The sequence below is a fragment of the Seriola dumerili genome, unplaced genomic scaffold (assembly GCF_002260705.1).
Source record: "Seriola dumerili isolate Sdu_G_001 unplaced genomic scaffold, Sdu_1.0 BDQW01000017.1, whole genome shotgun sequence".
NCBI classification, from domain to species: domain Eukaryota; kingdom Metazoa; phylum Chordata; class Actinopteri; order Carangiformes; family Carangidae; genus Seriola; species Seriola dumerili.
The window spans coordinates 438,548-465,009 of record NW_019174272.1 but is presented as its reverse complement, the minus strand read 5'-3'; the positions used below and the strand labels follow the sequence as shown (position 1 = coordinate 465,009).

The following is a 26,462-nucleotide window of genomic DNA, read 5'->3' as shown; positions in this document are numbered from 1 at the left end:
AACATATTGTGTAGACAGGAATATCTGCTTGAGGGCAGACACACATCACCTCTAACTTGCCTAATGCATATGGCACACATCATACTTCATTTAGAATTGCTGGTATTTTCTAGATATACAGCAGATACGTGACAATCAGCGCTGATGCACACATGCTGTGCATGTGAGTAGGACAGTTATATAAGAGCAAAGGCTTAAAAATGATCATGTACGTATTGTAAATATTCACTATATTAGCTGTAAATGAAAGAATCGTGGTCAGTCAACAGAGTAAAAACCTGCAAACCACCAATAACAGAAGGGAGCAGCAGCAGTTTCTGCTCACATCCTAACAAAAACTGTTTTGAAACAGTTGTTAAGTCTCCCACTAGACAGGTAGCTGATTTAGGTGTCTGTTCACATGTAGCTTCTATTCCAACCAAGCTATGTGACAAATCTACAGCTCTTAAGGTAGCACACAAACTTCACCCCTCCACGACAAAGTTGTCCTTGTTGAGTGTTGCCCCAGACCATCATCACATTACTGTAAGGAAGAGGACTTTTCCCATTTTTGACATAGTTGAAAACTAATTGTAACTGATTATGTAAGTTTTTCTTAGCAGTGACAAAAGACTGGTTGTTGGCTGCTGATGATGTGCTGTGTTTTTAGAAATTAGAGAATAAAACATTTTCGTCAGAGTATCCATTTCTTTTCTTAAAAATGAATTTAGTCTTTTTTTAACTACAAATGTATCTACCAGGATTTCTGGAGACTGTTTATAATTGGATTGGATGCGTCAGCCTTTCCCGGAGTAATCAAATTCCGTTTCCTAGACAAATGCACTTCTGATCCAGATAAACTTAGGGGAGGATTTACCGAATCTGATGTAACTCCTCCTCAGTTTAAGGAAGATTAACACTTAAGTGTCATTAACTGTTTGATCTAATTTGAACAAATTTGTCTTTTTCGCCCACCGGGTTTGGAGATCTCAAAAATAAACGGTTGTAACGACTGACGTGTTTTACAGAAGAGTTTGGCTGGGACACTCCCACATCCCTACAGGAAGAACTTCCTGCTTGTGTTGCGATCCTCGTCCTGTCGGAAACATGCCATACAAGCTTTTCTTGCTCGCGCTTATTCTTTCCCTCTCACTCCGTCTCTGTCTCTCTCTTTTGCACACACTCATGCATGCATGCATGCATACACACACACACACACACACACACACACACACACAATGGAAAACCACCTCGAAAACATGTCCCACATCCTGTGCTGTGCTTTGGTTATGTTGGTGATTCAGGCTGGGAAACTGTTACCATGTGCTGTGTCAAAAAATAAAAAAAGATCTGAGGAGGTTTACAAAACCACTAAAGACCTTTTGTCTGTCTCTAGGTTGTAGGTTAGACTGGACCTTGGTTCTGGTCGTTTATCTGAAACTAGCCAGCTTTCCATTATCTTTGGAAGTGGCCTGTTATTGTAAGCAGAGCAGTGGGACTTGTAGCTTTTGAATGGGCTTGTTTTCCAAAGCTCTCTTGTCTGCCAGCAGATTCTTGTCTTGGTGAAGATTTTAGCTGAACCAGCTACAAAGTCTGTTTTTGTTTGGATTGGGTATGTCCTATTTTCCTTTGGAAGTAGCTCTTTCTAAGTGTGCCACAGATAAAGTGTCTTAGTATTTCAGATGTTAAATGTTTGGCACAATGGAAGATGATAAGAAACAGTTTGAAGTCATTTGAAATATCATCAAGCATGTTTGTTTCACTGATATTTTCATATTCTGTATCTTTATGGAATTGAAAAGTTTGACTAGAATTTTTCAGTTTTGAAGCTTACTCTACTCTAGCTTACTTTACTGGGGAATCGATACCTGTGGTAGTAAAACTCTTCTCTGAAATCCCAGGGAGACCCATGGAGTAGCAAATGGTAGTGGTTTGTTACAAAACACCCTCATCTGCAAAGAGAATGTGTTGTGGAAAAAAGCTCACACGTGATCGCAGTCTATTCCAACAGCTTTGCTGCAGTGTCTGGATGGGATGTTTTGTGCTCTTTCAAGTAGCTGTTATAGTCTATGCATGTGTCAGTTCATCTTGCAGGCTTCTACCCTGTATACTTGTTATCTTGTACTGTTTGCGATTTTAAATCTCTGCTCTTTCTACAGATATGAGACGAGTTGTACGGCAGAGCAAATTCCGTCACGTCTTTGGCCAGGCGGTGAAGAATGACCAATGCTACGATGATATCCGGGTTTCAAGGGTCACGTGGGACAGTGCATTCTGTGCAGTCAATCCCAAATTTGTTGCCATAATCATTGAGGCCAGTGGTGGCGGAGCTTTCCTCGTTCTCCCTCTTCACAAGGTATGTTTGTGTATCATATAATAATTAATTCCACAGTGAGTAAACACTGTATTATGTACAGAGCACATCAGTCAGAGCTGGTACCTGAGACAACCAGATAGAGATAAACTGGGTGTGTAAACATGTTTTTGCATTTACTGCTTTTTAATGATACTTCAGTAGTGCTCGCTGAAATCCTAGCAACGCAATGGTTAATCAGTGTTTATAGGTAGTTTTTATCACTTGTGCTGTGAATCAGCTACTTTGTTTGGTTTACTTTGGTATACATTTTGTGCTTGCATGACACTTTTTTTGGTCACCAGCTGGGTAAAGGTGAACAACAGACAAGATACCAGATTGCTATGATATTTTCAGTGCACATTAAGACCCTTATGATTTTAATGACCAGTAGGAGAAGAAACTGCACATTTAATGCCACCACTGTTAAGAATGACAAAATTCTTATTGAGCTGTCTGTTCTAACCAAAATTTGGGGTTTGGGGTGAAATTAACATTTATGTTCACTAACTAGATTTTGAGATTACATTCTTCACCTACACACATGATAGAATAGAGAACTGGTTTGAAGGTAACACATTTAATCTTCACTGGGGGTAAAAATGATGCATTGAATGGTATAATGTTAACCTTTTAAAGGCATTGTGTGCCTTTTGAGTGCTGTTGTGCATGTGATGTTTTTGTTACGGATGATTTCAGTGGATCAAATTTCATCAAGATATTTTTAGATTGGAGTGGGGGAAATCGTGATATTGTCTCCACGTCACTGATGACATAAAGAGGAGGAAAACCATGCTATCTGAGGGATCATATTTGAATGGACATGAATATAAACGTGTAACAAATAAAAGGTAGAGAGCATCAAACTAAAAGTCCTACAAGACCTCTCTTTTTTTTTTTTTTTTTTTTTTTTCTTTTGAGAGTAACAAGCCTATTTCCCATGTGATGTGTGCAGCAAATAATACTTTTCATTGGAGACTTTGCCTCTTACAAGCAGAACTGCTGCCTCTACATGTCAGTGTACCTTAGGATTAATGTTTACCAGCGGGCTGTTTAACACACCCTCATGTGTACAACAGAAACTACTCCAAAGCCCTGGAGTGAACAGTCTCCTGATTCTAGCCTCCATATAAGGAATCGCTCCACTTCAACTAGAGTTACTCTTGGGTTGGGCAAGACAGCATTTGAAGAGTGTTTGGCCATAAACAAGTTAGCTGGGTGAATATGTCGCCCTTTTGTTTTAACCCTTCTGTCATAATTGGTCTAATTAAGGTGCAACAGAGGTCAGACTGAATCCATTGGGGGGGGGCTCTGGCATGTAACCCAGAGAGCCCTAGGGTGCCATTATGGTTGATAGTGGTGAATTGCTGGCTGCTGCTGTTTCTGTTTGGCAGCTCCAAGCAATTGCCAAGCGGCAGGTCCTGACACTGTGAGTGACATAAGTACTGCAATACTGTTGACAGATCTAACCTGGGCCTGTAATTAGTGTTCACCAGTACACTGCTATGTCATCTGAGAAGACTCTAGCATAGGGGACCGATCCTTAGGCCTGTCATCACACAGCTTACACCTCTCAGCACCTCATTCAATACAGAGCTTGTACTGGAGGTCGGCTGCGAGCTCGACTGGTTTCACACTCCTCCTGCCCTCCTCTCTTTGTCTATGTTTGAATGAGCTGCCCTCTGCATGCCATGTCCCAATACAGTAATGGTGTGTCTGTTGAACAAAGTCTACTTTCACTACTGAATTAAAAAGTGGTGGGAGTCCGAGATCTTTATGTACAGAGCAAACCTCAGGCAATTTCCGTAAGTTAAAGATTAAAAAAAGCTCTCTTGATTTTTAGATCTTCCCACATTCAAGCTGGCAGGCGTGACACAGACTAATCCTTCAGATATAGTGTTTTCCTCATTTATACAGACTGTGCATTGAGAAGCTGGAGCCGTAAGGGAAATACCATGTTATTTAGGAATTGTATTGCGTATGTCTGTTATGACTTTGGACAGCGTGACCAGTATGTATTGCCACCAAACCAGTTTTAAGGCTTAGCATAAAGATGAAAGTCAGCTACTGGGACATAGGAATGACATTAATTTCAAATCTTAACTTAATGGGCATTCCTCTTTTAACTTATTTGCCATTTTTCTTTTAACATCTATTTTTGGAATTTATCACCACACTATTCTCAAATGAATTTTTCTGACAAAGCAGGTCCATCTGGAAATCTCAGTATAGCCTCAGCTGGCAATGCAGGTCTCAAAAGTGGGGCGAGTCTGTTCTTGCAAATGGTATGACTAGACTGCACTGCAGTGGATCAGTATTACAGAGGTACTCTCAGCACCTGAGATCATTTCTAATAAACTGAATAAAAAAGGATTGTGATGTTGCTGCTTCATTAGAAATTGGTTAAACAAATTGAATCAGCTGTTGTGGCAACTATACTATAAGTGTCTGTTTTACTTTATGAGTTTGCCTTGTGGCCTTGTGGATACAACTCTGTTTGATTGAAGGACAGTTGATGTATGAATCACTTAGGTCTGATTTAATTTTGTTGCAAGGACAGACATCCCCTAAACACCCCCACCCTCCAACCCCTCTCCATCCCTAATGTGAGGGTGCATCTGTCCGGCTAACCCATCTGCCTATGCTGTGTTGCTCCCGGTCTCTGTGGGCAGCCAGCTGCTCAGGCCCTTTGTCCTACGCTTACTCCCAGTGCAGCCCTTTGTCATTACCACACTTTGACTGGGGGGAGGAAGAAGTGTGATGATGCTCCCCCTTCACAATTAAACCATATGCAACTGTGCACTGTCTTTGTTGTAGTGATGCAATAGTGGTAGGAGAATGAATGATTAAAATTATGACCCCTTCAAAAAAGCATTGTACTCCCTCTCCTTATATTCAGGCAAATCTAGTATTTGTCATAATTGTATGTGTCTGTAAATGGATGGAAAGGATCTTCTGGAGTTCAGAGGTCGATGTTGTGGATCTGTGACCTGACCTGAGGTCTGAGCCTCATTTTGAGTAGTCAACCAATGGAGCTGGCTCTTTGTGTGACTCACTAGGGTGAGGTTAGTGTGGCAGGCCTTCGTGACTCAGCACAGCCATGAGTATTGTTGCTTCCTCCTGTCAGAACACAGGGATTTATAGAGAGGGCATCAGATGTCCTGCTCAACACATGTCATTCCCTTCCCTCATGCTTTCAATCTCCCCCTTTCTTTTTCTTAGCTGGATGCCTGCTAATTTATTCCCTGATTTCCATATGAAGGAAGCTGTGGGAGTGAATGCAGTAGCTAGCAAGTGTTCAGTGAAAAATTCCTTATAATTCCTCTCTGTCTGCTCAGCATAAGAGCAGGGAAGTCTCAGTAAATCATTACAGTTGTTTTGATTTATATCACTTTACAAGAAATGTCTTATTTGAGTTATCAAAGCATGCCCTTGTTAAAAGTGCCATGCTTTCTATTCTGTTTTAGCCATCACCATCTTTATTTTCCGTGTGTTAGTCATTTTGTCAATTGTTAGCATCTTTAGTTTCCTCTTTTTTGTATTTCTTAGTAAGCGTGACTTAACTCCAGCCTTAACACCACATAGTGTATTGTCTAATGTAGAAGGCATGTTCCACGTTAGTGCTTCAAACGCTGCCTCTGTGCTGAAAGGACGATCAGATGTGGAGTGTGTGTTTGATTTGGATTCAATCCCTCAATGCACCATTCATCCTGTGCTCAACCTTTGCTGTTAGTAATCCCTGGGTGTGTGCACAGTGACACATTATTTCTCTTCTGTCTCTCATACACCACTTTGGCTGCTAACTAAGCTGCACTCTGTCTCTTCACACAAAAATACTTGTGTGCATGATATCCAGGGTCTTTCCCCATACTTAGGTCAGCTTGTGTTCCAAGACCTCTATACTGCTCAGTCGCCTCTGCCTTTGCCGCTTCTGCCGCTCAGTCCTGCTGACTGCAGATTTTACCATATATGGTCATTCACTGCTCGCTGCCTGACAGGCTTCCAAGACCATTTCCTCCCAGCCCTGCCATTGGCTGCTTCATGCAGTGTCGGTACACATGTGAATTCTGGGATAGGCCGAAATATGAAGAGCGGCCAAGATGAGAGAACTAGGTTGAAGTCAGATGTTGTCTCTGTCACGGAGTCATTCACTGCATATAAGTGCCATATTTAAATAATCATTTTGGTAAAATAATCAGTTTAACAGCTGGATTACTGAATAATATTTCTAATCTATTAATATACAGCTGTGAGCCCTGATAGCATTGTTAAATAAACCAGACTATTTTTTTTAGCTGTGAACCTTAGAACAATGCTATGATACTTTTTAATAAGGGATGGTGTGTACAGCATCGGTTTCACCCATTTGATGTATTAAATGTCGGCAGCAAAAGAGCAGTTAATTCACAAACTAACTGTGGTTGCACATGAATGCACCAATCTGGCAGACCAAATCGCAAAATAATCTTTTTAGTTGGGTTGTCTTTGATATCTTCCAAGTTCTTTCTAAAAATATCTGTTCTTTCATATGCTGTCTGTTTCTCCAGTTGATCATTTTTTCATGCCACAGGTGCTGGACTGTATCACAGCATGCACTGGAGAGACAGTAGGAAGATGTGGAGACACTGTGTACAGAAGCCATCCTCCACAAGGGAATACAATATCTATTCAGAGCAGTGTCATCAAAGAGATGACAGAAGTTAATGACCCTCCTGATTCTTTTTAGATTTCCTCTTACAGTGTATGAAAGTACTTTGTTGAACCTAATTGCTATGACGCTAGGCATACTGGAAATATGTTTTTCTCTGTCATCAGTAATTAGTAACCACCCACTAACTAATCATGCCTTTTAGACTATGAGGACAGTGGCCTGTTAGCAAATATCTTGTTCTGCAGGAGCACTTGGACACTGATAGCAACTGTGGTTCAAAATTTCAGCTAGAGTGGCTGGTCTCAAATGTTTTCAGAAATAGTGGACCTCGACAGATATAGTTTCACTAGCCATCTACCAGAAATGTGCTGTACAACAGTATATATCTGTATAGGTATGTCTATTTAATCTCTCCAGCTAAATATATCTCAGGTTTCCACTCAGCCTGTAGTGCGCCGTTGTATTGTTCCTGCCCTATCATATAGACGTTGTAAATCTTAAGAAAAGGTTCGGGGTGTGACAGCACTGCTGCTGCTACTGCCTCAGCTGTTTGTCTCAACCATACAGATGCAGAGACTTGTTAAAGTGGAAATTTCCATGGAGCTCTGAGCAGCACTGGACAGCAGGCATGGAAGACCCTTTAGTGATGTGCATGTGTGAATCACATGTTGAGCTGCAAGGAAATGAAGTGTGCTGGCCTCTTGTGTGAATGAAAAGAATGTTCTCTCTTGCCTTGAGAGAATGTTGTTCATCCATTTTTTTGTGTTTCAGTGTTGTGCTTTGTATCTATCACTGTGTGATTCACTCACATTTTCTGCAGTCTTACTTGTTGCTATGCAACTGGTTGTTTTTCTAGGCGTCAGACATTCCTCTCGAAGGATACAAATGTCTGTAGTGTAGTTATGGACATGTTAGGTATCCAGCTGCTGAGTTTAGCTCCTTACTGTTGGTGTGGGTGTTGTTTTGTTTGTTTGTTTGGTTTTTTTTCCCCTTGCTCTGGACAAAATGATGCTCACTTCTACGTTGTGTGTCTTGCTAAACACATTTCCTGTACCTGTAGGCTGGTTCCCTTGGAGATGATTTTCTTGCTTGGCTGGTTTAGTCTGTTAAAGCCCATTTTTTTAGCAGTATTGTAAAAGTCTGTTCTGTCAGGCAAGGTGGAAGATCCTGATGTATTTTGCAAACCTTGGATCTGATTACAAAACATGAGGAATCTTCTCCAATTGGTTAATCAAAGCACTAAGTAAAAATTTATGGCAGGTTAAATCTGCTGAATACAAAGGCGGGTTTTCTTTAAACTACACTTGATATAACCAATGTATGTTTTCCTGTGCTCTAATAAAAGGAGAGGTGAGCATCAGCTGATTCTGTGCAAGAGTGGAACTAGTTCCTGTCAAATAAACATGTTTTATATTCTGCTAAGGTTCGAATTGCTACAAACAGGAAATGCACAAGTAGCTAATTGGCTTGATTTGACAACGCTCTCTTGTCCTGTCCCTTTCTCTCTCATTTTACAATTTTCTATAGTCTGAGGAAGAAGTTACATAAATTTACTTCAAAATGTCAGTAGCATTAAAATAAATTTCTATGTCTGACGTGGCTCATGGACTGTTTTGTCCCCTTGTGATTAATTTGTCTGATTTATAACCCTGTATCTGCCTCTCCTGAGTGACATCTCATTAAGCTTGTGGTTGGTACATGACGTTCTGGTAGATGTTTTAGTCAAATTTTGAGACAAATTCAGACTTGCAAATTGACCTGATGGGCTGCATTTCCGAAGGGACGGAGGGGTGAATGCTGTAGGTTGCCATAGGTTAACCCATCTGCACAGCTGATCCCATTGCAGTGAGCTTTTGTTGTGAGCTACCTTGTGTGCAGCTTTGGACGTTGTTTTCAGTTAAACTCCTAATTGGCAGTGCTAACAATTACAGTGATCTTACTTCATACAAACAGCATTCCCGTCTTGTGTATCATTTTATCAGATGTTTATGGAGGCTCGAGGCAAAATCCAATTCTATTCACTTTTCAGACCCTTGCATTTCTAATCATATATCAGACACAAACACTATTAACACCTCAAAGGGTGCTATATTTGACACCTTAGGAGCCCTCTTGCTCTCATTAGCCATATGCATACCAGAGCTCCCCGGGGCCAAGGTGTGGAATGTAAAGAACGCGTCTCTCTCTGGACGAACTGTCGTCTCCTCTGCCCTGCTCGGGTTGATCAGGAGGTCGAGCTCCACAGCTTAACTCGAGTGTTACTTGGGCTTCATGGTTCATTGCTATGAGTCAACCGTAGCAGCTACAATTTATTAATGAAGTATAGAATTCCTCTTCTTTTTTTTTTCTTTTTTTTTTAAGCTTATTCTGGTGATTAAATAGTGTTAATGGAGAATTGCAGAAAATTTTAACTTATGTAAGAGGTCATATCAGAGTGTTTGTAGCATGTCTAAACTGGAGCTAACGTGTGATGTGCTGCGAAGTGTTGAGGAGTGTTGAGGTTGAAATGCTGATTGCTCATGTAGGTGGTCTTAATCTTTGTGCACTCTGACAACCAGGCTTCTGCAAATACAGACAGAAAACATGAATATGCTTATCATAAAAGTTCTGTTTACATGATTCTAATTACATGCAAGAAAAGTCCATCTTTAAACTCCTCCATTGGTAATGAAGCCCCTATGTTCACAGCACTGCATGGTCTGCCTGAGGTCCCAACTGAACTCTGAGGTTCAGATAAATGAGATTTGACTGTGCATTTGCAGTAAACAGTGATAATGTCCTAACATGGCCAGGTCACAGTCTACTCCCTTTTTGTCTTATACATAAACTATAACATCTGCTGCAATTCTTCAGCACAGTTGCATGTGTTAGTTTAAAGCATACAAGTAGCCATGTGAACATAAATTAACAGTGTTTCATTAAGTGTTAATGCATAGTATAACACCCCTATGGATAATGTACCATGTACCAAGTACTTGGTATTAGAAAAGATAAAAGGGCACAGCCCCAATTGATGTTTAAATGGTAGTAGCAGTTTTACATGACAGGACTTGTTTAACAATTATGTTACTCAGAGTAGTGTGTTTTGTGTGTGTGGTAAATGCTGAACTTGACTGAACATGATTCATAATACTTTGAATCTATAAATCTTGTAGAAATAGTGTGAAGTCAAAATGATAGCATTATTAAAGAAATTTAAGTGTAGTGGCACATAAATTTGAAGTGTTGGCTCGTCTTATCTCTGTGATCAGTTTGTTTATTGTTTCTGTTGCTACACCTGGTCATCAGTCTGTGTACTTCCTGCTTTAGATCCTGTTTCTGCTGACTTCAGGAAATCATGTGCAGGAATAGTCTTAACTAAACTGTGATATAAATCTATATGTGATGAAATTGATATGCACAGATACCATGTCTGTCTGGTAATGAAAATTATTTGTAATCTAAATGAAAGTAAAATTTTAAAATGGACTCAGCTACATAGGAGAGGTTAGTCTCATATCTAATGGTAATGTTATCTGATAACTGATGGTGGCTCATAGATTCCTGTTGACAGCAGTGTCAAAGTCTGCTTTCTTTACACTCTGCTTCAGGGTAGATTTCAGGGTGTGTTCAGCAGTCAGGGTGAGGTTTAGACAAGATCTTGTGATTTTCACATAGTACACGTAGAAGCACACGCACACGCACACAGAGTACATTCTCACATACACTGGACTTTGATCACTAAACTTGGATCTGGAGTATGTGTCACAGCCCAACTCTATGTCAGTCAGGTGACTGCATGGTTACAGGCCTAATATTTTCATCGAGTCGCCTACTTTGATTTGTATGGATGTCCAGCCACTGAGGGACTGTACTGACCTTATACATCTGTTGACTCTCACTGAAAATGAGACCTCTGAGATATGATTCATGTTACTTGGTGACATCAGCCACACCACTGTGGATGAGCACTGTAATAGCAGCAGGTTTGAAGTGTACTCTTCTAGGCTGCATTATCTCCTGTAGCAGAGGCAGGGAAATGTCTAAGAGCAGGAATGCCTGAGCAACATGACACTCATATCCTGGACTGGACTGTCCCTCCAAGACCCAAACCACCATCCTCTGCATGCCTCTGGGTTTTGTTTCTCACTATGTTTTGTTCCAAAATTAAAAATGTGAAGAGAATCTGTTTGCCTCAAAAGTGGATACCTTTATTTTCTGCTCTTTTGAAATTCTGAACATAGTCATAGTGTACTGCAGACAGTAAATTGCAGTAAAGAATCATCACTGCCCACTGTATTTATCTCTCTGACATTTCTGTCCTTTTGAAGGTTTTAAGACATATGTAATCATTTGGCTTTAAAAGCCATAATTTACAATTAGGGATGAGCTTGGTCTGTTTGGAACTTTGAGACTGTCACTACTCGCATCAGTGAGCCCTGCCTTTTGTAGCCGGGGCTCACTGACTAAAGTAACATGCAGTTATTGCCAGTTCACCCCACGTCTGTGACAAATGCAATTAAATTTGTCTTGTTGTTAAACTGCTGTAAAATACAACGCAAGTCAATATTAGTATACGCACAATCTTTGATGTCAAGTTTGTTTGACGTCCACACCAAGCGGAAGATCTGTAAGTTGCAGTGGGAGAAGACTTACCTTTTTAAAACAAGAAAACAGACTGGAAAAAAATAGTGCCCCGGGGCCACTAAAGAAACGATAACATAACATGCAGTGGCTTGCTACAGCATATTGTGGCTGGTGAAAAATGCTGGGTAAAAATGTAAAAACTCATCTGGCAAATCTGGAAGCACCGTACCAACTGATGTCAAATGCTGTGCTTTTATTAGTCAAAACATGCCATTTTGCTTGTGTGATCTCCAAACGTGTTTGGAGTATACTGTCGTAAATCTGTTGCAAATCCCTTGGGCATAGTGCGTGGCTATTTAGTGCCCAATGCATTGTGCGGGAGCATACATCTATTGTTTGGATTAACATTAGTAATTGCTTTGAGTTATGTTCTCATTAGGTTTAATCCTAGTTTTGGTTGTACCTCTTACTCATTTCTGGAAATGCAGGTCCTAAAGTTAGTGGTTGTTCTCAACCTATTATTGTTGCTATTCCCAGTATAATGGCAGAATAGCTGTGGGCAGTGAGTGATTCTTTTTTTTTTTTTTTCTTTTTTAGTATTAGGGAAGCCATCATGCTTTATATAGGGCTGCAGCAGCACGACTCTTTCCACAGTAAGTGACATCATTTCTCTGGCCCTGCAGTGGTACTCGGAGTCCTCACAGACTAGGGTGTGTCTCAGGCACCCTAACCACTACAGCTTGGTTTGCTAAATCACCTCACTATGTAGGGAGAGCACCTGGTTCTCCTGGCTTGTAGGGTTCAGAGGTCAAAATTAGCTCCAGGCTGGTTTTAGGATAGAGGAGGATGCACAGCATAACTAAAGGTCGTTTGTGTGTTTGCCAATGTGTGTATTTGTGCGTCAGAAATTAATTTGTAGCCTTCTAGTCTGGGCACAGTTCAGTGTTTGATTCAGCGTTACGATTTTAAAGTAAGGAGATGGTCTGTTGGCATGTGTCTACTATATAATGACGTCACCACTAATAACTTTCTTTAATTACTGTGGGTGGTCCAATAGGGGCTAAATCTAATCTCACTTTGCTTCTGTGTTGTGCCAATAAAACCCAAGCCTCTTTTTTGGCTGAGCAGTGGTGGGACAAACCAAGACTGATGATTCTCTGGCTTTAGACAGTAAGGTTTGGACTTTTCTGTGCTCATACTTTATCAATGAGCCATGTAAGAAGACTTAAATCTTTAAAATTGAATTTCAGAATGCATGTTAGGCTTCAGCACTTTCCCCTCAATGTTCTGACCTGTGTTTATTGTAATCACAGCCCAAAAAAACTCACTTTAATTTTATAGATAAATGCATTAAATATGCCTCAGTCTGCCTTCATTATGATCTTTGGTCATTTTCAAAATGTAATACTTCTTGTCAGATTGTGTCACTCACATGTAATTTCATTTTAGAATAAATCCGTATAAGCGCCTTTTCTTAGATGTTGTGTGTGTGTGTGTGTGTGTGTGTGTGTGTGTGTGTGTGTTTGAGAGAGAGCTTAATTTTGCAGGTGGGATTTAGGATTATACTGTAATTGTCCTGTTTCAAAACATCCTCACTCCTCCAGCATGGACAATGTTCTCTAAGCAGGTCCAGACTAAGACTAATCTCATTACCCTGTGTTGTTTATCTTTGTCTTCACAGACGGGACGCATTGACAAATCCTACCCCACAGTGTGTGGTCACACAGGCCCGGTGTTAGACATTGAATGGTGCCCCCACAATGATCAGGTCATTGCCAGCGGCTCTGAGGACTGCACAGTGATGGTAAGGTTCGCCTGTACACCTGAACTCAGATCTGTTAATTGAGGGAAAACTGCATCACGCATTCTTGAGCAAATAAGTGACAAGAGCCTACACGCTTTTATTGCGAAAGGCAGGACTGTCGTAACTCAGGGATGGGTGCAGACCTCACCCTCTGGATTAGATTAGGCTCAAATATGTGTTGTAGGAATCAGAGCTGGGAAATGATTTAGCTGTTTATTGAGCTGAGGTCACTGACTTTTTTTGAGACTCTAGTTGTACTTTCCTCCATATGTCCTTATTTGGGCCCTGAAAGGCCAAGCTGAGTGTGCTGCCTGTTTAGGTGGCTACCACTTCCTCACCTGAAAGTCCTGACTTCCTGTTACCCCACCCCGAATCAATTCTTTATTTATTTCATGTTTGCAGAAGTATAAGCCATGTTATGGAGACAGGAACTATGAATGGTTCTGCTCTTTGTGACATTTGATCTTCAAAGGGAAAGTTCACAACCATGACACAGACTGGTAGAGTTATGCACCATGATGTGTACATGGTTATACCATTTCTTACAGTAAAGAATTTTTTTGTTTTATTTTAATTGTCACATTACATGTCACTGATAAGCCATTTAAAACATGAGCATACGTTTCCCTTTTTACTTGTACTCTAAAATGTATCAGCATGCTAAAAAAAAGTGGTTGATTAAATGAAGACAGATCCTAAAGAGCTAGCACTTAGAATAATAATGGAACTGTGGTCGTGTGATGGGTTGGGCAAAAACTGATTATCAGTGAGATATGCAAGGTGATAGCTGATGCTAGACATGGTGATATAAGCAACAGTTTATCACCAAAAAGTCTTTTTTGCAGATTTGAAGGATTTTTCAGAATTCCTTTCGGCACAGGTCGCACACGGTGTCAGTTTTGTGCATTAAACTTCTGTCATGTATGAATTAAACCCAAATGGTAGATAAATAATGACTTAAACTCAACGAAGCAATCAGTAATTGCCACCCCCAAAGTATTGTACTGCATTTAAATAACTTTTTAATGAAATGAAGGAAAAACATAAATATTGTCATTTATTAAATTACGTCAGATATTGCAACAATGCTGTGATGTACATTCATATCTTCCAGAATAATCAGACTTTTCCCCAGAACTGAATCTGAAACAAACCTTACTGTGTTCTTTTAAATTTGACTCTATGTCCTTTCTGTCAGTTTATCATAGCCTGTAGTTTGCCATTGATTTCTGAGTTGATGCTGCCCCCCTCAGGTTTCGTTTAGTAACTACAATTTATTGGGGTCTGGTGTCTGTTCTTCAGTAATAGTTGATATTTAGGGGTTGACAATTCAATTTTATTGAACATAAGGGTGAAAATGAAAGTCTCCTTGATCCCTTTCTGTTTTTTGTTCCTGACGTCTGTCATGTTGATGTCCTCTACAGGTGTGGCAGATTCCTGAGAATGGCCTCGTCACTTCCATGTCTGAGCCAGTGGTGGTACTGGAGGGCCACTCCAAGCGTGTTGGGATCATCACATGGCATCCAACAGCTCGCAATGTCCTTCTTAGTGCAGGTAAAAACTCTCTTAGGGTCGCCTCGGTGGCTCACCTGGCAGAGCACGTACCACATTGGCTTAGTCCTAACCGCAGCGGCCACGGGTTCGAGTCTGACCCATGGCCCTTTGCTGCATGTCATCCCCTCTCCCCCTGACTTCCCTGTCTATCTCTCACTATCCTATCAGAATAAAGGCATAAATGCCAAAAAAAAAACTCTCTCCGTGTTCTTGAACTTGTTATTAAAAAATGTTACTGAAATCCAGCTTTCCTCAGAGTTAGTCTTCAACGCTTGCAGAAATTCAGTTTGAACACTAATCTTCAAGCTATAGCAAACACAAAACAATGTGTATGACTTTCTCTGTCCCCAGGTTGTGACAACCAGATCATCATCTGGAACGTGGGCACAGGTGAGGCCATGATTACCCTGGAGGACATGCACCCTGATGTCATTTACAATGTGTGCTGGAACCGCAACGGTAGCCTCATCTGCACCGCCTGCAAGGACAAGTCCATCCGTGTCATCGACCCTCGCAAGGAGACAATTGTTGCTGTAAGTAGTTTTCAGAGACTTCCTTGTTTATTCAGTTGTATCTACATTATGTGAGAGGTAAATATTAATCTGGGTGTGGTGAAATAGAGGGAGGCTGTGAACGCCTGGCGTCAGCGTCTTGGTCCCTTAAAATTGTCCTTGAGTTTGACACTGAATTATCACTGGACTTAGGTTCATTGCTGTGTAGCTGACTCTGACTAAGTAGAGCTTACACTGTGATTTGCAAGAAGACGGCTGAACAAGAATAGTCTAAAGACATTAAAACAGGTGTTGAGATAAAATACACATTTTCTACACTCCTAAGGTGAAAGTGGGCATAATAAACTGCTCAGGAAACAGTGACTTTTGACACACATGCATCATGTTGACCAATAAACTATACTTCACAGGAGAAGGAGAAGGCACATGAGGGCGCTCGACCTATGAGGGCCATTTTCCTGGCTGATGGCAACGTCCTCACCACAGGTTTCAGCCGCATGAGTGAGAGACAGCTAGCCCTCTGGAACACGGTAAGCTGCTTCATGAATGCTGACTGCACTACTTCTGCTCAATGATTATGGGTTCTACATTTCACACTTGTAATTTATGTGAAATGTAGATCTTAGAAGAAGTTTCAATAGTTGATTTACACCTCAGTCTGTAGAGCAAGAAGCTTTTACTTTACGTCAACAGTATAAACGTAACCATTCACATGTTAGAAATTATCACTATATTCACAACTTTATTACCATTATCCACAGCTATTAATAAATACAACCACTTCTTCCTTTTTTTTTTTTTTTTTTTTAAAGGCGTTACCTTTTTTTTCCTTTCCTGTATTTGTAGTGTCTTCGACATAATTCTGATTTATCACTATACTTTTTCCCCCAGCAAAACATGGAGGAGCCCATCACTGTTAATGAGATGGACACCAGCAACGGAGTGCTCTTGCCCTTCTATGACCCAGACACCAATGTTGTTTACCTCTGTGGGAAGGTAAGTTCCCCTTCTAAGTACTCAAGCATTATTATAACAGTGCAAAATATGACTAATGTACACATAACTGAATGCAGAAATAAAACACTTATTTCTTGACAGGGTGACAGTAGCATCCGTTACTTTGAAATCACAGATGAGGCTCCATATGTTCACTTCCTCAACACCTTTGCCACCAAGGAGCCCCAGAGGGGCATGGGCTACATGCCCAAAAGGGGCCTTGATGTCAATAAGTGCGAAATTGCAAGGTAAGCCAGACTAAGATGTATGGCTAATCATCATCTCTGACAGAATTTGTTTTGGGGTTAGATTTTTAGTCAACCACATCTAATATGGAACTCCGAGCTTCACCACTAGGAGGCAGAACACAATCACTAATCTAACTGGGGACAGTTGTGTTTATTTTTGTTTAATAATTCACTGACTTTTGGGAAATTAGTTTGAATTTTCTGTTTCCAGGTTCTATAAACTGCATGAAAGGAAGTGTGAGCCTATCGTGATGACTGTGCCTAGAAAGGTGAGTCCTCATCCTAAGTCACCACTTTGCACGCACTAATTTACTTGTTGAATCACAGGCAGCGTAGTGAGGCCTTGTCTTACAATGTGCTGGTTATAGACTTTTCCTCACAGCTTGTCACTCTTTCCTTCCCCGTCAGTCGGACCTGTTCCAGGATGACTTGTACCCAGACACAGCCGGACCAGACCCTGCCCTGGAGGCTGAGGAGTGGTTTGAGGGTAAGAATGGAGACCCCATACTTATCTCCCTCAAGAACGGCTATGTCCCGGGCAAGAACCGTGAGTTCAAGGTGGTCAAAAAGAACATTTTGGACAACAAGGTGACTAAGAACACAGAGAACTCAAGCCCTGCCAACAAGTCTGCCTCCCCGACTCCATCGATTGTGAGTATTTGGTTTTCCTAAGCTTTCAAGAGTGTCTGATTATTGTAGCCCAGTACAATTTCGCCAAAGCCCAGGGTGATGTCTTAATATAGTTTGTATTTTTGGAGCAACAGTCCAGAAACAGTCACTCGTTTTACTATCAAAGAATAAAAAAGAGAAGATCCCTACACCTGAGACTTGGGGACTAGGAATTGTTTAGTATTACTTAAAAAATTACTTTACAAATGATTGATCAAATTTTGCTGTTTAATTTTTTTGTTGATCAATCAATAGTTCCAGCTTTAGACTGTATTATAGCAGGAAGTCTAAGTGGACATGACATGTTTTGCAGCTACAATATATAAATTGTAGTGTTTATTAAGATTAATCATTGTCTAAGAATAAGTTTTGCCTCATGATTCTCCACCAAAAATCCCCCCATGTGATTAGGATACTGGACAATAAACAGTTAATACTCTTATATTTAGACATCATCAGACATCAGAGTCTGTCCTCCTGACTCCCACCTCCATCTCAGTCATTAATGCCCCTCATTGCTGACTTTGTCTCTTTGTATGCGGCTCTCTGGAGCTCATAGTGTTAGACAGACAGATTGTATGTGGAAGAAGCAAGGCAGATTCCTGGCTGTCTTCATGAGGTGGTTTGTAGATGTTGTTCAACCCACTCTCTGACCCACAAACTGAGGGGTCTGCTGCTGCTCTGGGCGCCTGCTGCTGGGCGTCCTGCCGCACCTCACCCACAACACAGCCTCCCGCCTGGGACCCAGCCCATGTGTGTCTCTGCAGTTCTGCTCTGTAATCACAGCCCACTCGGCTTCAGAGCTGGCGTAACATGTTAACCCTCAGAGTACCAGGCACTGCCACTTGGCAGTCCAAGACTAGGGAGCGCTTTTGACACGGGTGGTGTCTTGAGTACTATTGAGACATATGTTAGGTTTGAAATTGGTTCACATGTGACTGTAGTTGAGTTTGTTTCACAGTAGAGTGGCTGCAGCAGTATTGTGATAGCAATGTGTACAAACATGCCAAAAAATCTCACTCATCTCTTGTGTCTCCCACAGAAATCTGAAGCCAAGCTGGAGGAGATCTTGAAAGAAATCAAATCCCTCAAGGACCTGGTCAGCAGTCAGGAGAAGCGAATCATCAACCTTGAAGAGCAAATGTCCAAAATTGCCATTTAAAGACCCTTTACCCAACCCGTTACAATTCAGGACGTTCCTTTGGCTGGGGGGTGGGCAGGACCGGTCACTGCCTATCTCAGTGACAGTGTTTTGTCTGAGTCCTGCCCAGCAACGATCCCTAGCAACATTCCAGATGAACTTTTTCTTAGCCAGCCCCCGACCCTCAGTTTAACACAGGTGGAATAAGAAGGACGTGTGGCAAATTTAGCAGAAAATACTCTTTGCTTTTTGGTGACAGAGGACTTTATTCCTTTTATTCTGTGGCAGTCATTTTTTTTATTTTGCCTACTTGTACAAAAAGGTCTTACATAATTCTTTTCATTTAAGAATAATGACCAAGAAAAATGCAATGTCAGCAGCTCTCATTTACTATTGTAGACCCAAATATTTTTTAAATAGGTTATCATTGTACCATGTTAGCATACTCCAAAATTTTGCCAAAATTGAAATTTTGTTTACACCTCCTTAACAGTATTTCTTTTTCTCTGTTGTGGGAATATTCAAAATACAAACAGGGAAGCTCAGTGCAGGTTATACAAGGAGAAGAACTTCATCAATTTACTATGAAATTAAAATGATTTGAATCGTTAGAAAATGAAGATTGACATGGCAATACTCTGTACGGAAATAAATTCTGACTGAAGACACATTTAACTGCCACAGTCTACACCAAGCCCTCAGATAAATCATGTATAACAAATTCTTTCTGTCTGTGTTGAAGCTGCACAAAACCCGCTTTCTGCTTTTTTTTCATTCCTTTTACTTCCCATCATTCTGACTGTGGACACAGTAGTCCATGTAAACATGCATTCCTCTCTGTCTTGTGCTTCATTAACATGCACTGTGTGCTTATTGGAGAAAATGACAAATGCATTCCACAAATATGATTGATTGGCTCGTCTCGGTGTGGGGAAAAAATGCTCCTATAACATTCCTCATTCTGTAAAGACGCTACTGTAGTGACTCAGTTACACTGGTTGGTTGTTATTGTGACATTTTATGTGCTGCCCATGGAAAAGACCAACTTTGTGGATTTTAAACCTTTCTGCAGAAAATCATCTGTCAGCCCTGCTTTGTTTTTGTGAGAGGTTCAGTCACCAACCTCAGTGTTTAGTATTCATGGGTTAGCCCAACACACAAGTGTAGTCAAGTGTAGTGGGATTATTTTTTGTCACTGTTGCTTTGCATTACATGCCATCTCAGATTTGTGTTTTCTGTAAAAACCAAACAGGAATCGATACAAAGTGGCAGCAAGTAATCACACATTGACTTGACTATTTAAAACCATCTGGTGATAAAACTGGAGATTGCTACAGAAACTGTTCATGATCGACCTTTAAGGCCAAGATTGTGTGTGAATATGTGCCTCATGTCTTTGGCCTTTTTGGTACTTGTCACTATGGATGTTCCTGCTTTGTTTCTTCTTTGGTGGGTTGTCTTGAAATGGACTCACAGTAGATTGTCCAAGATTTGCCTCTATCCTGGATGAATTGAATAGTTCACTGTTGATTTTAGCCTGTTTCTTGTTCCAGCTGTGCTTATATCCCTCTTAGCACTTCCACTTCTGGGTTTTTTAATGGTTATTTCTGAGATTTCCCCCCATTCAGTTTAGTTACTTAAAGAAAATGAACCATTGAATTGTCCAACCTGAGCTGTTTTGCTATGATAAAAGCTCTATTTTCTTGATGTTGTAGATTTGTTTCCCAGTGGGAAGCTGAGACGGGTAATGGTTCAGTCTGTTATTTGCCTTCAACAATTGTTACCACTGTAAAGACCTGAAAGTGCCATAGAGGTGACCATGGAAGTGTTTGTAGGGGACTGTTGTGAGAGTAGATTTGTGTAGTAAAAGGAAGCGTTGATAGGTGCCCGAATTTAAAACCACTTTGAGGTGCTATATTTAGTGCAAACACTATATTCAAAGGACCCTGTTCCTAAAGTACTGTATGTTGGCCGCCTGGATGATATCCCACAATGCACCAGGCAGCATTACTGGTCGGGGTTTGTAAGACACATCGTGCCACCGACATTTTGACACTTTCCACCTCGGTACGGGTATTCAAAACATTCAGAAAAAAAAAAAGAAAAAAAAAAAAAAAGATGTCAAACCGATAAGCTGTCAGCCGAACGCACAGCTTCGTCAGTCATTGTGGCTTCAAGATGCATTTGAACAGTGAGTCTTAGAATATTAGTGACTGGAAATCTACAGAGTGCTACAGAAATGTGGATCTGACAAATTATACTGCCCTATCTTGTATATCAGACTGCCACTCTATGGATTCTTTATAGCACTGTTGGCACGAGAGCTGTGTTTTGAGGAATAGTAGTGAATAGCGATCCAAAGGGACACTGTAGGTTGGAGAAATGTGCAGTTGAAAGATAGATGTATGTTTGTAATTAAGGTCTAGAAAAATGAGTGAAAGCTGTGTAAATAACATGACCATATTTTCTGTTTTGTTTTGTTTTTTTTTTTCATTTTTGTTTTGTGGTTGTGCTGAAGAGGGTATTTGTTAGGGAGGTGGGTTATAAATGTTTCCCCTTGTCTTTGTTCCCTGCACCTTGCCATAATGCATCATGAGACAACAGAACCTCTGTTATATTGGAGGTCGTATGAATATCAAGAAAGAAAATCAGACAAAAAGGAACCAGGATGAAACCTCATGTGGAGGTCTGCTCAGCATTTTTGTTCATTATTCATGCTTCAAGTATCAAACATTGATTATAAGAAAAATTAATAAAGAATTTTTAAAACGGGCTCATTTTGCAGTTTTGAATTTGCAAATGTACTGATTTGTTGGTGTATCCTTTTCATGCAGTCATGAGTGTGTTTAGATTTAACAGATATAACAGTTGTCTTTACAGAAAACTCTTTAAAGGATAAGACTGTGCAAAAATAGAAGTTGAAGTTTGTATGTTTTTTTGTAACAAAGTAGCAATCTCAAGATCAGTTGCATTATCTTTGGTGGCACCTATGGCAATGCATGGTAATTGCATGTTCGTTTATGAACCACACATGTTCCATCACCGAGGAGAACAGACATCACTAACTGTGTTAGTGACTCTGGTGCAAGTCACATCAGACACCCGGTTCATAAAAACTGTAAATGCGTCTCAAACTATGTCATGCTGGGTTCTTGAATTTGAGTAAATCTGGCCTGGACAGTCTTTAAATTTTATGTTAAAGAAGGTGTGGGAACCCTGTCTTTGGTAGAAATAGGAGCAGAGATGATACTTTGAATGGTATTGTTTTGCCTTTACTGATTTATTGCGCTTGGTCATATTCATTGTGTGAACCTCCAAAAATAACTTAACACACTATTTCAGTAGGTGCACCATAAGTTGTGACACTTGATGACAAGTCTCTGTTGCAGCATCAATGAGAAACACAGGACTATTGTGAGCCACAAAGCTATTTGATGTGCTGTAATGGCAGATACAACCATGTGTGAAGCATAGAAACAGCACATCGGTATGAAGAATCTCTCCCTCTAGTTTTCAGTACTGCCAAGGTACTTTTATGTCCTCTAGTTTTATAAATTGTCACCTTCTTCACAGCTGACCAACTATGATATCAACATCTCACACCACCTGTCATTCATAACTGAATGAAATAAGAAAGGAGACATGAGCAGCCTTAAATAGATCCCCCGCATATTTAGAGAAGTACCCAGAGATGAGTGCTCCTGAAAGACCATGGAGTTTATATGTTCGCTCTGTACATGTGTTTTGGGATGAAAAGAGTGCTTTCTCTCTGTGCTGGTCTTGTATGCCCTGTAGAGACAGGCTGTAATCAACGTGGACTAAATTAGAGAGGACTCAGTGGGAGGCAGAGAAGTCTTAGGACTCGCCCCACCAAGTACAGAAATACCCATTTCCCTAAAACATGGGACTGTTGTACCAACTGCAGTGTCTTTGCAGGTCATTTTTGCCATTAGTTTTAAAGCAGAAAGCTCAGGTTGAGCTGTGTCTGTCAGTTTAATGAGCCAAGCTTTGAACGAGTCAACACATATTCTGGTAAATTACACTTTTATTCCAAATACTGGCCATTTCTACAGATAAACGTTTTTCAGTGATCTATGTATTATAAAATGTCATCATGCACACAGGGTCACTTCTGCATGGCTGTTCTCTCCATAATAATTCCCAAAAACGGCAGAATAAAAATGACCGCTTCATATGAGCAGGAGGATGAAGACTGAGGATGGGAGGTTGAGAAAGAGGGAGGAGAGGCTGAAAATAGAGGGCTGAACATCAGTTTGCAGTAAGAAGCCTTTTTAGAGCTCAGTAAAAAAAACTCTCAGTATAACACAGCAGGGAGGGTGAACGCTCGGAAACTCTCTTCATTCTTACTTTCCTCTCGTCACTCTGTCTCTCCCCTTTTTTCCCTCTCTGTCTTCTGCACTGCATTGAGCTGTCTAGAAGATAAACCAAGGATAACACATACTGTAAGTATATATTTAGATTTGTTATGAATTTAAGCCCAGTCTGTTTATCCAAACTGACGATATGTTTAGTAAGTGTCAGATTTTATGATGCGTTTGGTTCATATTTTAAGTTTTCTGCCTCTACATGTAGAGTACGTGTACGGTTTTTAGAGGCCTGGAGAGATAAAACTACTATTTTGAGGAACTTATATTTCACTTGGGTGTTTCCCATATCTTTGATTTTACATTTATACTCCATCATATTTTAGCTGGAAATATTGTACTGAACAATTATTGTATTTTAACATTTATTTCACAGCAATAGTTAATTTGCAGATTGGGATTTTACATTCAAAACATATGGTCAGTTTAAAAAATATGATGCATTGTAATAGATTCAAATTCTCCTAAGTAGATAAAGTTAGCTTTATCTCCACAACTGTAATAATAATAAAATGATATATGACTTTATAACTCACAGGGGCCATTTTTGATACTTTCTACATTTTGCTGATAATATATAATAATAATAATAATAATAATAATAATATATAATAATAATAATAATATTTTAATATTTATACTTTAATACTTAATAATATAATAATAATACTAGTTCGAGTAAGATTTTTAATGCTGAACTTTTACTTGTGATTATAATCCGTAAAAAAATGCAGATACTTATTCCTCCCTTACTAACATTAGATGTTTTTCTTAATCTAAATGATCAATAACATGATTGACCTTTATCCTATACTAATCTTTTTTTAACTCTCAGAGCCTTGACCTGTAGTTTAGAGTGTGCAAAGTTTTATGTAAGAAATGTTTTCTGCCAGCAGCTCCACCATTGTAAATGTGTTGTCTGGCCAAACATTGTTAAAATGTGCCTCTTTTTACTTTTTAATTGAGACTTTTTAAAACCACCATGTACATCAGACTGAATTTTCAGTAGATAGCCAAAACATTCAGGACATGTTCATTTCAAAGATGCAGCCATAAAAACATGGTGTTAGAATATTTCACTCAGTCTAAGCGTTAGTGAACAAGCTCACATAAGATCCCATCATACAGTGTGGTAAAAGCTTTTTGTAAATTTAAAGACACTCAAGGGGATGTCATGAAATGGATTAATTGCATATCAGTGTCTGGATGGCCTTCAGTCGAAGGTAATGTCGACCCTGCGGTAAAACACAGGAAATGTAATTATGGCTGTAATTATGGGGATTCAAGGGGCAGTGCTGTCCTATAGCTGTACATCCAAGGATGAAGACCCGGCCTACCATCTGGTCCAGCAGAGTGCATAGTGCATGTTCGACCACACAAGAAGGGGGGTTGAACATGCACTACAGTGTAAAACAGAGCAGCAGCAGGTTCACTATAGCATGATGCTGATTAGAAGCTTGTCTTTACAGTTTAGCATGGTGTAATTACACACTGTGTTAAGAGTTTTTATTGGTAACAGACTGAACTATGCACTAAAGGTTTCAGTTTTTCTTTGTTAAAGCTTGAATTCACATTGAGACATGGAGACCGAATAATGGAAGAATTGGGTCGGGAAGTTTATTTTGTAGGTTGTACTGTAAGTAAATGCAGGTTTCCCTGGAGGCAGAAATATCTTCATCAGGTCTGTGCTGCTGTGGGCTGGTGTACAGCAGCTGGTGCCCAGTGTAAATATAGAGGCCACAGCCACAGGTCTCCCACGCCTCTGTGCTCCCTCTGGTATATAGCTTCCTACTGGCTTTGGTGTGGTGGATGGGTGGCCGCCCTCCTTTTTACAAATTATAAGGCCTTCAGCACCAAACTCACTGTCTCCACCCCAAATAAGTAATGGCTACTCTGCTGCCTGCTAAAATAGATCTGGTGCAAGACTTGAGTCAAGATGGATACTGGAGTTACATTTCAGATGGAAGCAGCCCTTAAAACATTGTGTTATTTTATCAGTGTGTGTCTGCTGCATGAGTTACTCCTTGACACTAGTTAGCATTGTGGTTCAACGGGTAGCAATAAAAATCTGAGGGGTTGCAAGATGATTAAAATAAGTAAAACATATCTGCAGCACAAATTATGTTTACTCCTTACTGACTTTTCTCTACTCTTTGCTCATTACAGTTGTGAACTACTGCCTCTCTCCGCCTCTAAAAGAGAAACAACCTCTTTAGTTGAACTGCTCAAAACTCACATACACTATGCAATGTTGCTTCACTTTTGGAAAAAAAAAAACTTGTTTGTTGTCTTGTCTCTGGCTTGCCCATTACGTATGAAACTAGAGCCAGAAGGCAGTTAGCTTAGCTTAGCATAAAGACTAGAAGTAGGGGACACATCGAGCCTGGCTCTGTTCGAAAATACCCCTGTCAGCACCTCTAAAGCTTGAGTCTTTGCTGTGAGGTGGTTGCCAAGAAATAGTTACACGTGTCTCCCCATATAACCACAACCTTTCATCTTCACTTTTTTTAAACTGTTAGTTTGTGGATTACACAAACAAGACACAATGTGTTAATCAGTGAGCTTTAGAGATGCTGTTAGGCAGACTGTTGCCTTTGGTCAGAGCCAGGCTAGCTGCTTCCCCCTGTTTCAAGTCTTCATGCTAAGATAATCTAATCACAGCGTGACTCTATCTTCATAATTAATGCACAGAATCTTCTCATCTAACCCTCCGTGGGAAAGTGAATAAGCGTATGTCCCAAACAGTATTTCTTAAAGTGGCATCAAACCACCGTGTTAGTGGATCCCTAAAGATCAGGTCTGAACATACAATTTTTTTTCTGAATTAAAAACAGCCTTTTGTTGTTATTGCAGGACTCAGAAGATGAAGTCTCACTTGGTTTTTCACGTCACTTGTGTGACCCTGCTCTCACTGTGGTGTAGTGTGTGTCACTCCGCTCCTATGTTCTACAACATATCCATGGACAGCAGTGGTGACGCGGAGCTGGAGCTCCTTTTCCCAATTTCTTTCTCCACCCGAGCACCTGTTCAAATCACCACTGCTACTGGACCTCCCACCCTCACCAACACCATCACCACCACCATGATCCGCCTGAAGGACTTTGTCCTGAGCCGGGTGGTGGATTTCCTGCAGGAGAATTTGCTCATTATCATCGTGGTGACCTCTCTTCTCATCGTCATGGTCTTCATCATCTGCTGTGCCTCTGCCATGAGTCATAAGCGCAAGCTGGAGGCCTACAAGCCCCCTCCTCACCCACCCAGGAAGTATATGGCAGATAAAACTGGTGGAAGCAAGAATTCAAGCGAGGTCCAGGAGAGGCCTTACGCCGTCGACCACGTCAAGAGGGTCCAGACTCAAAGCTCCCCCAAGAACCTGCGCATGCCCTCTAAGGCTCTGGTGGGGGAGAGAGGGAGAGACGTCAGGTCATCACCTCGCCAGGAGGTCAGAAAGGTCCGGGAGGCGGAGGAGGTGGAAAAGCGGAGAGAGGAGCCGAAGCACAAAGAGCAGTCGAAGCACAGGGAGGAGGTGCAGCAGAGCTCCAGCCCCAGCACCAGCTCCAGTCAACCGGTCTGCACCTGCCATCTGAAAAAGGCCCATCACTAG

At 40.7% G+C, this 26,462-nt stretch overlaps 2 protein-coding genes across 2 annotated transcripts in view; both read left to right on the top strand.

Moving 5' to 3' along the window:
• LOC111226685 (coronin-1C) overlaps window positions 1-21,245 on the top strand; it is a 32,383-nt gene extending 11,138 nt beyond the window's left edge. The window contains exons 2-11 of the mRNA XM_022751966.1: window positions 2,139-2,335; window positions 13,231-13,353; window positions 14,778-14,907; window positions 15,259-15,440; window positions 15,830-15,949; window positions 16,311-16,415; window positions 16,518-16,663; window positions 16,875-16,932; window positions 17,072-17,314; window positions 18,375-21,245. Of these exons, the coding sequence (XP_022607687.1) occupies window positions 2,141-2,335; window positions 13,231-13,353; window positions 14,778-14,907; window positions 15,259-15,440; window positions 15,830-15,949; window positions 16,311-16,415; window positions 16,518-16,663; window positions 16,875-16,932; window positions 17,072-17,314; window positions 18,375-18,494 (1,422 nt within the window). The 5' untranslated portion in view covers window positions 2,139-2,140 and the 3' untranslated portion in view covers window positions 18,495-21,245. The remainder of the gene's footprint in view (window positions 1-2,138; window positions 2,336-13,230; window positions 13,354-14,777; window positions 14,908-15,258; window positions 15,441-15,829; window positions 15,950-16,310; window positions 16,416-16,517; window positions 16,664-16,874; window positions 16,933-17,071; window positions 17,315-18,374) is intronic.
• A 2,887-nt stretch (window positions 21,246-24,132) lies between these two features.
• Window positions 24,133-26,462, top strand: tmem119 (transmembrane protein 119). The gene is made up of 3 exons (XM_022752429.1): window positions 24,133-24,218; window positions 25,781-26,365; window positions 26,396-26,462. Exons 1-3 carry the CDS (start codon window positions 24,133-24,135, stop codon window positions 26,460-26,462), a joined length of 738 nt encoding a protein of 245 aa, XP_022608150.1.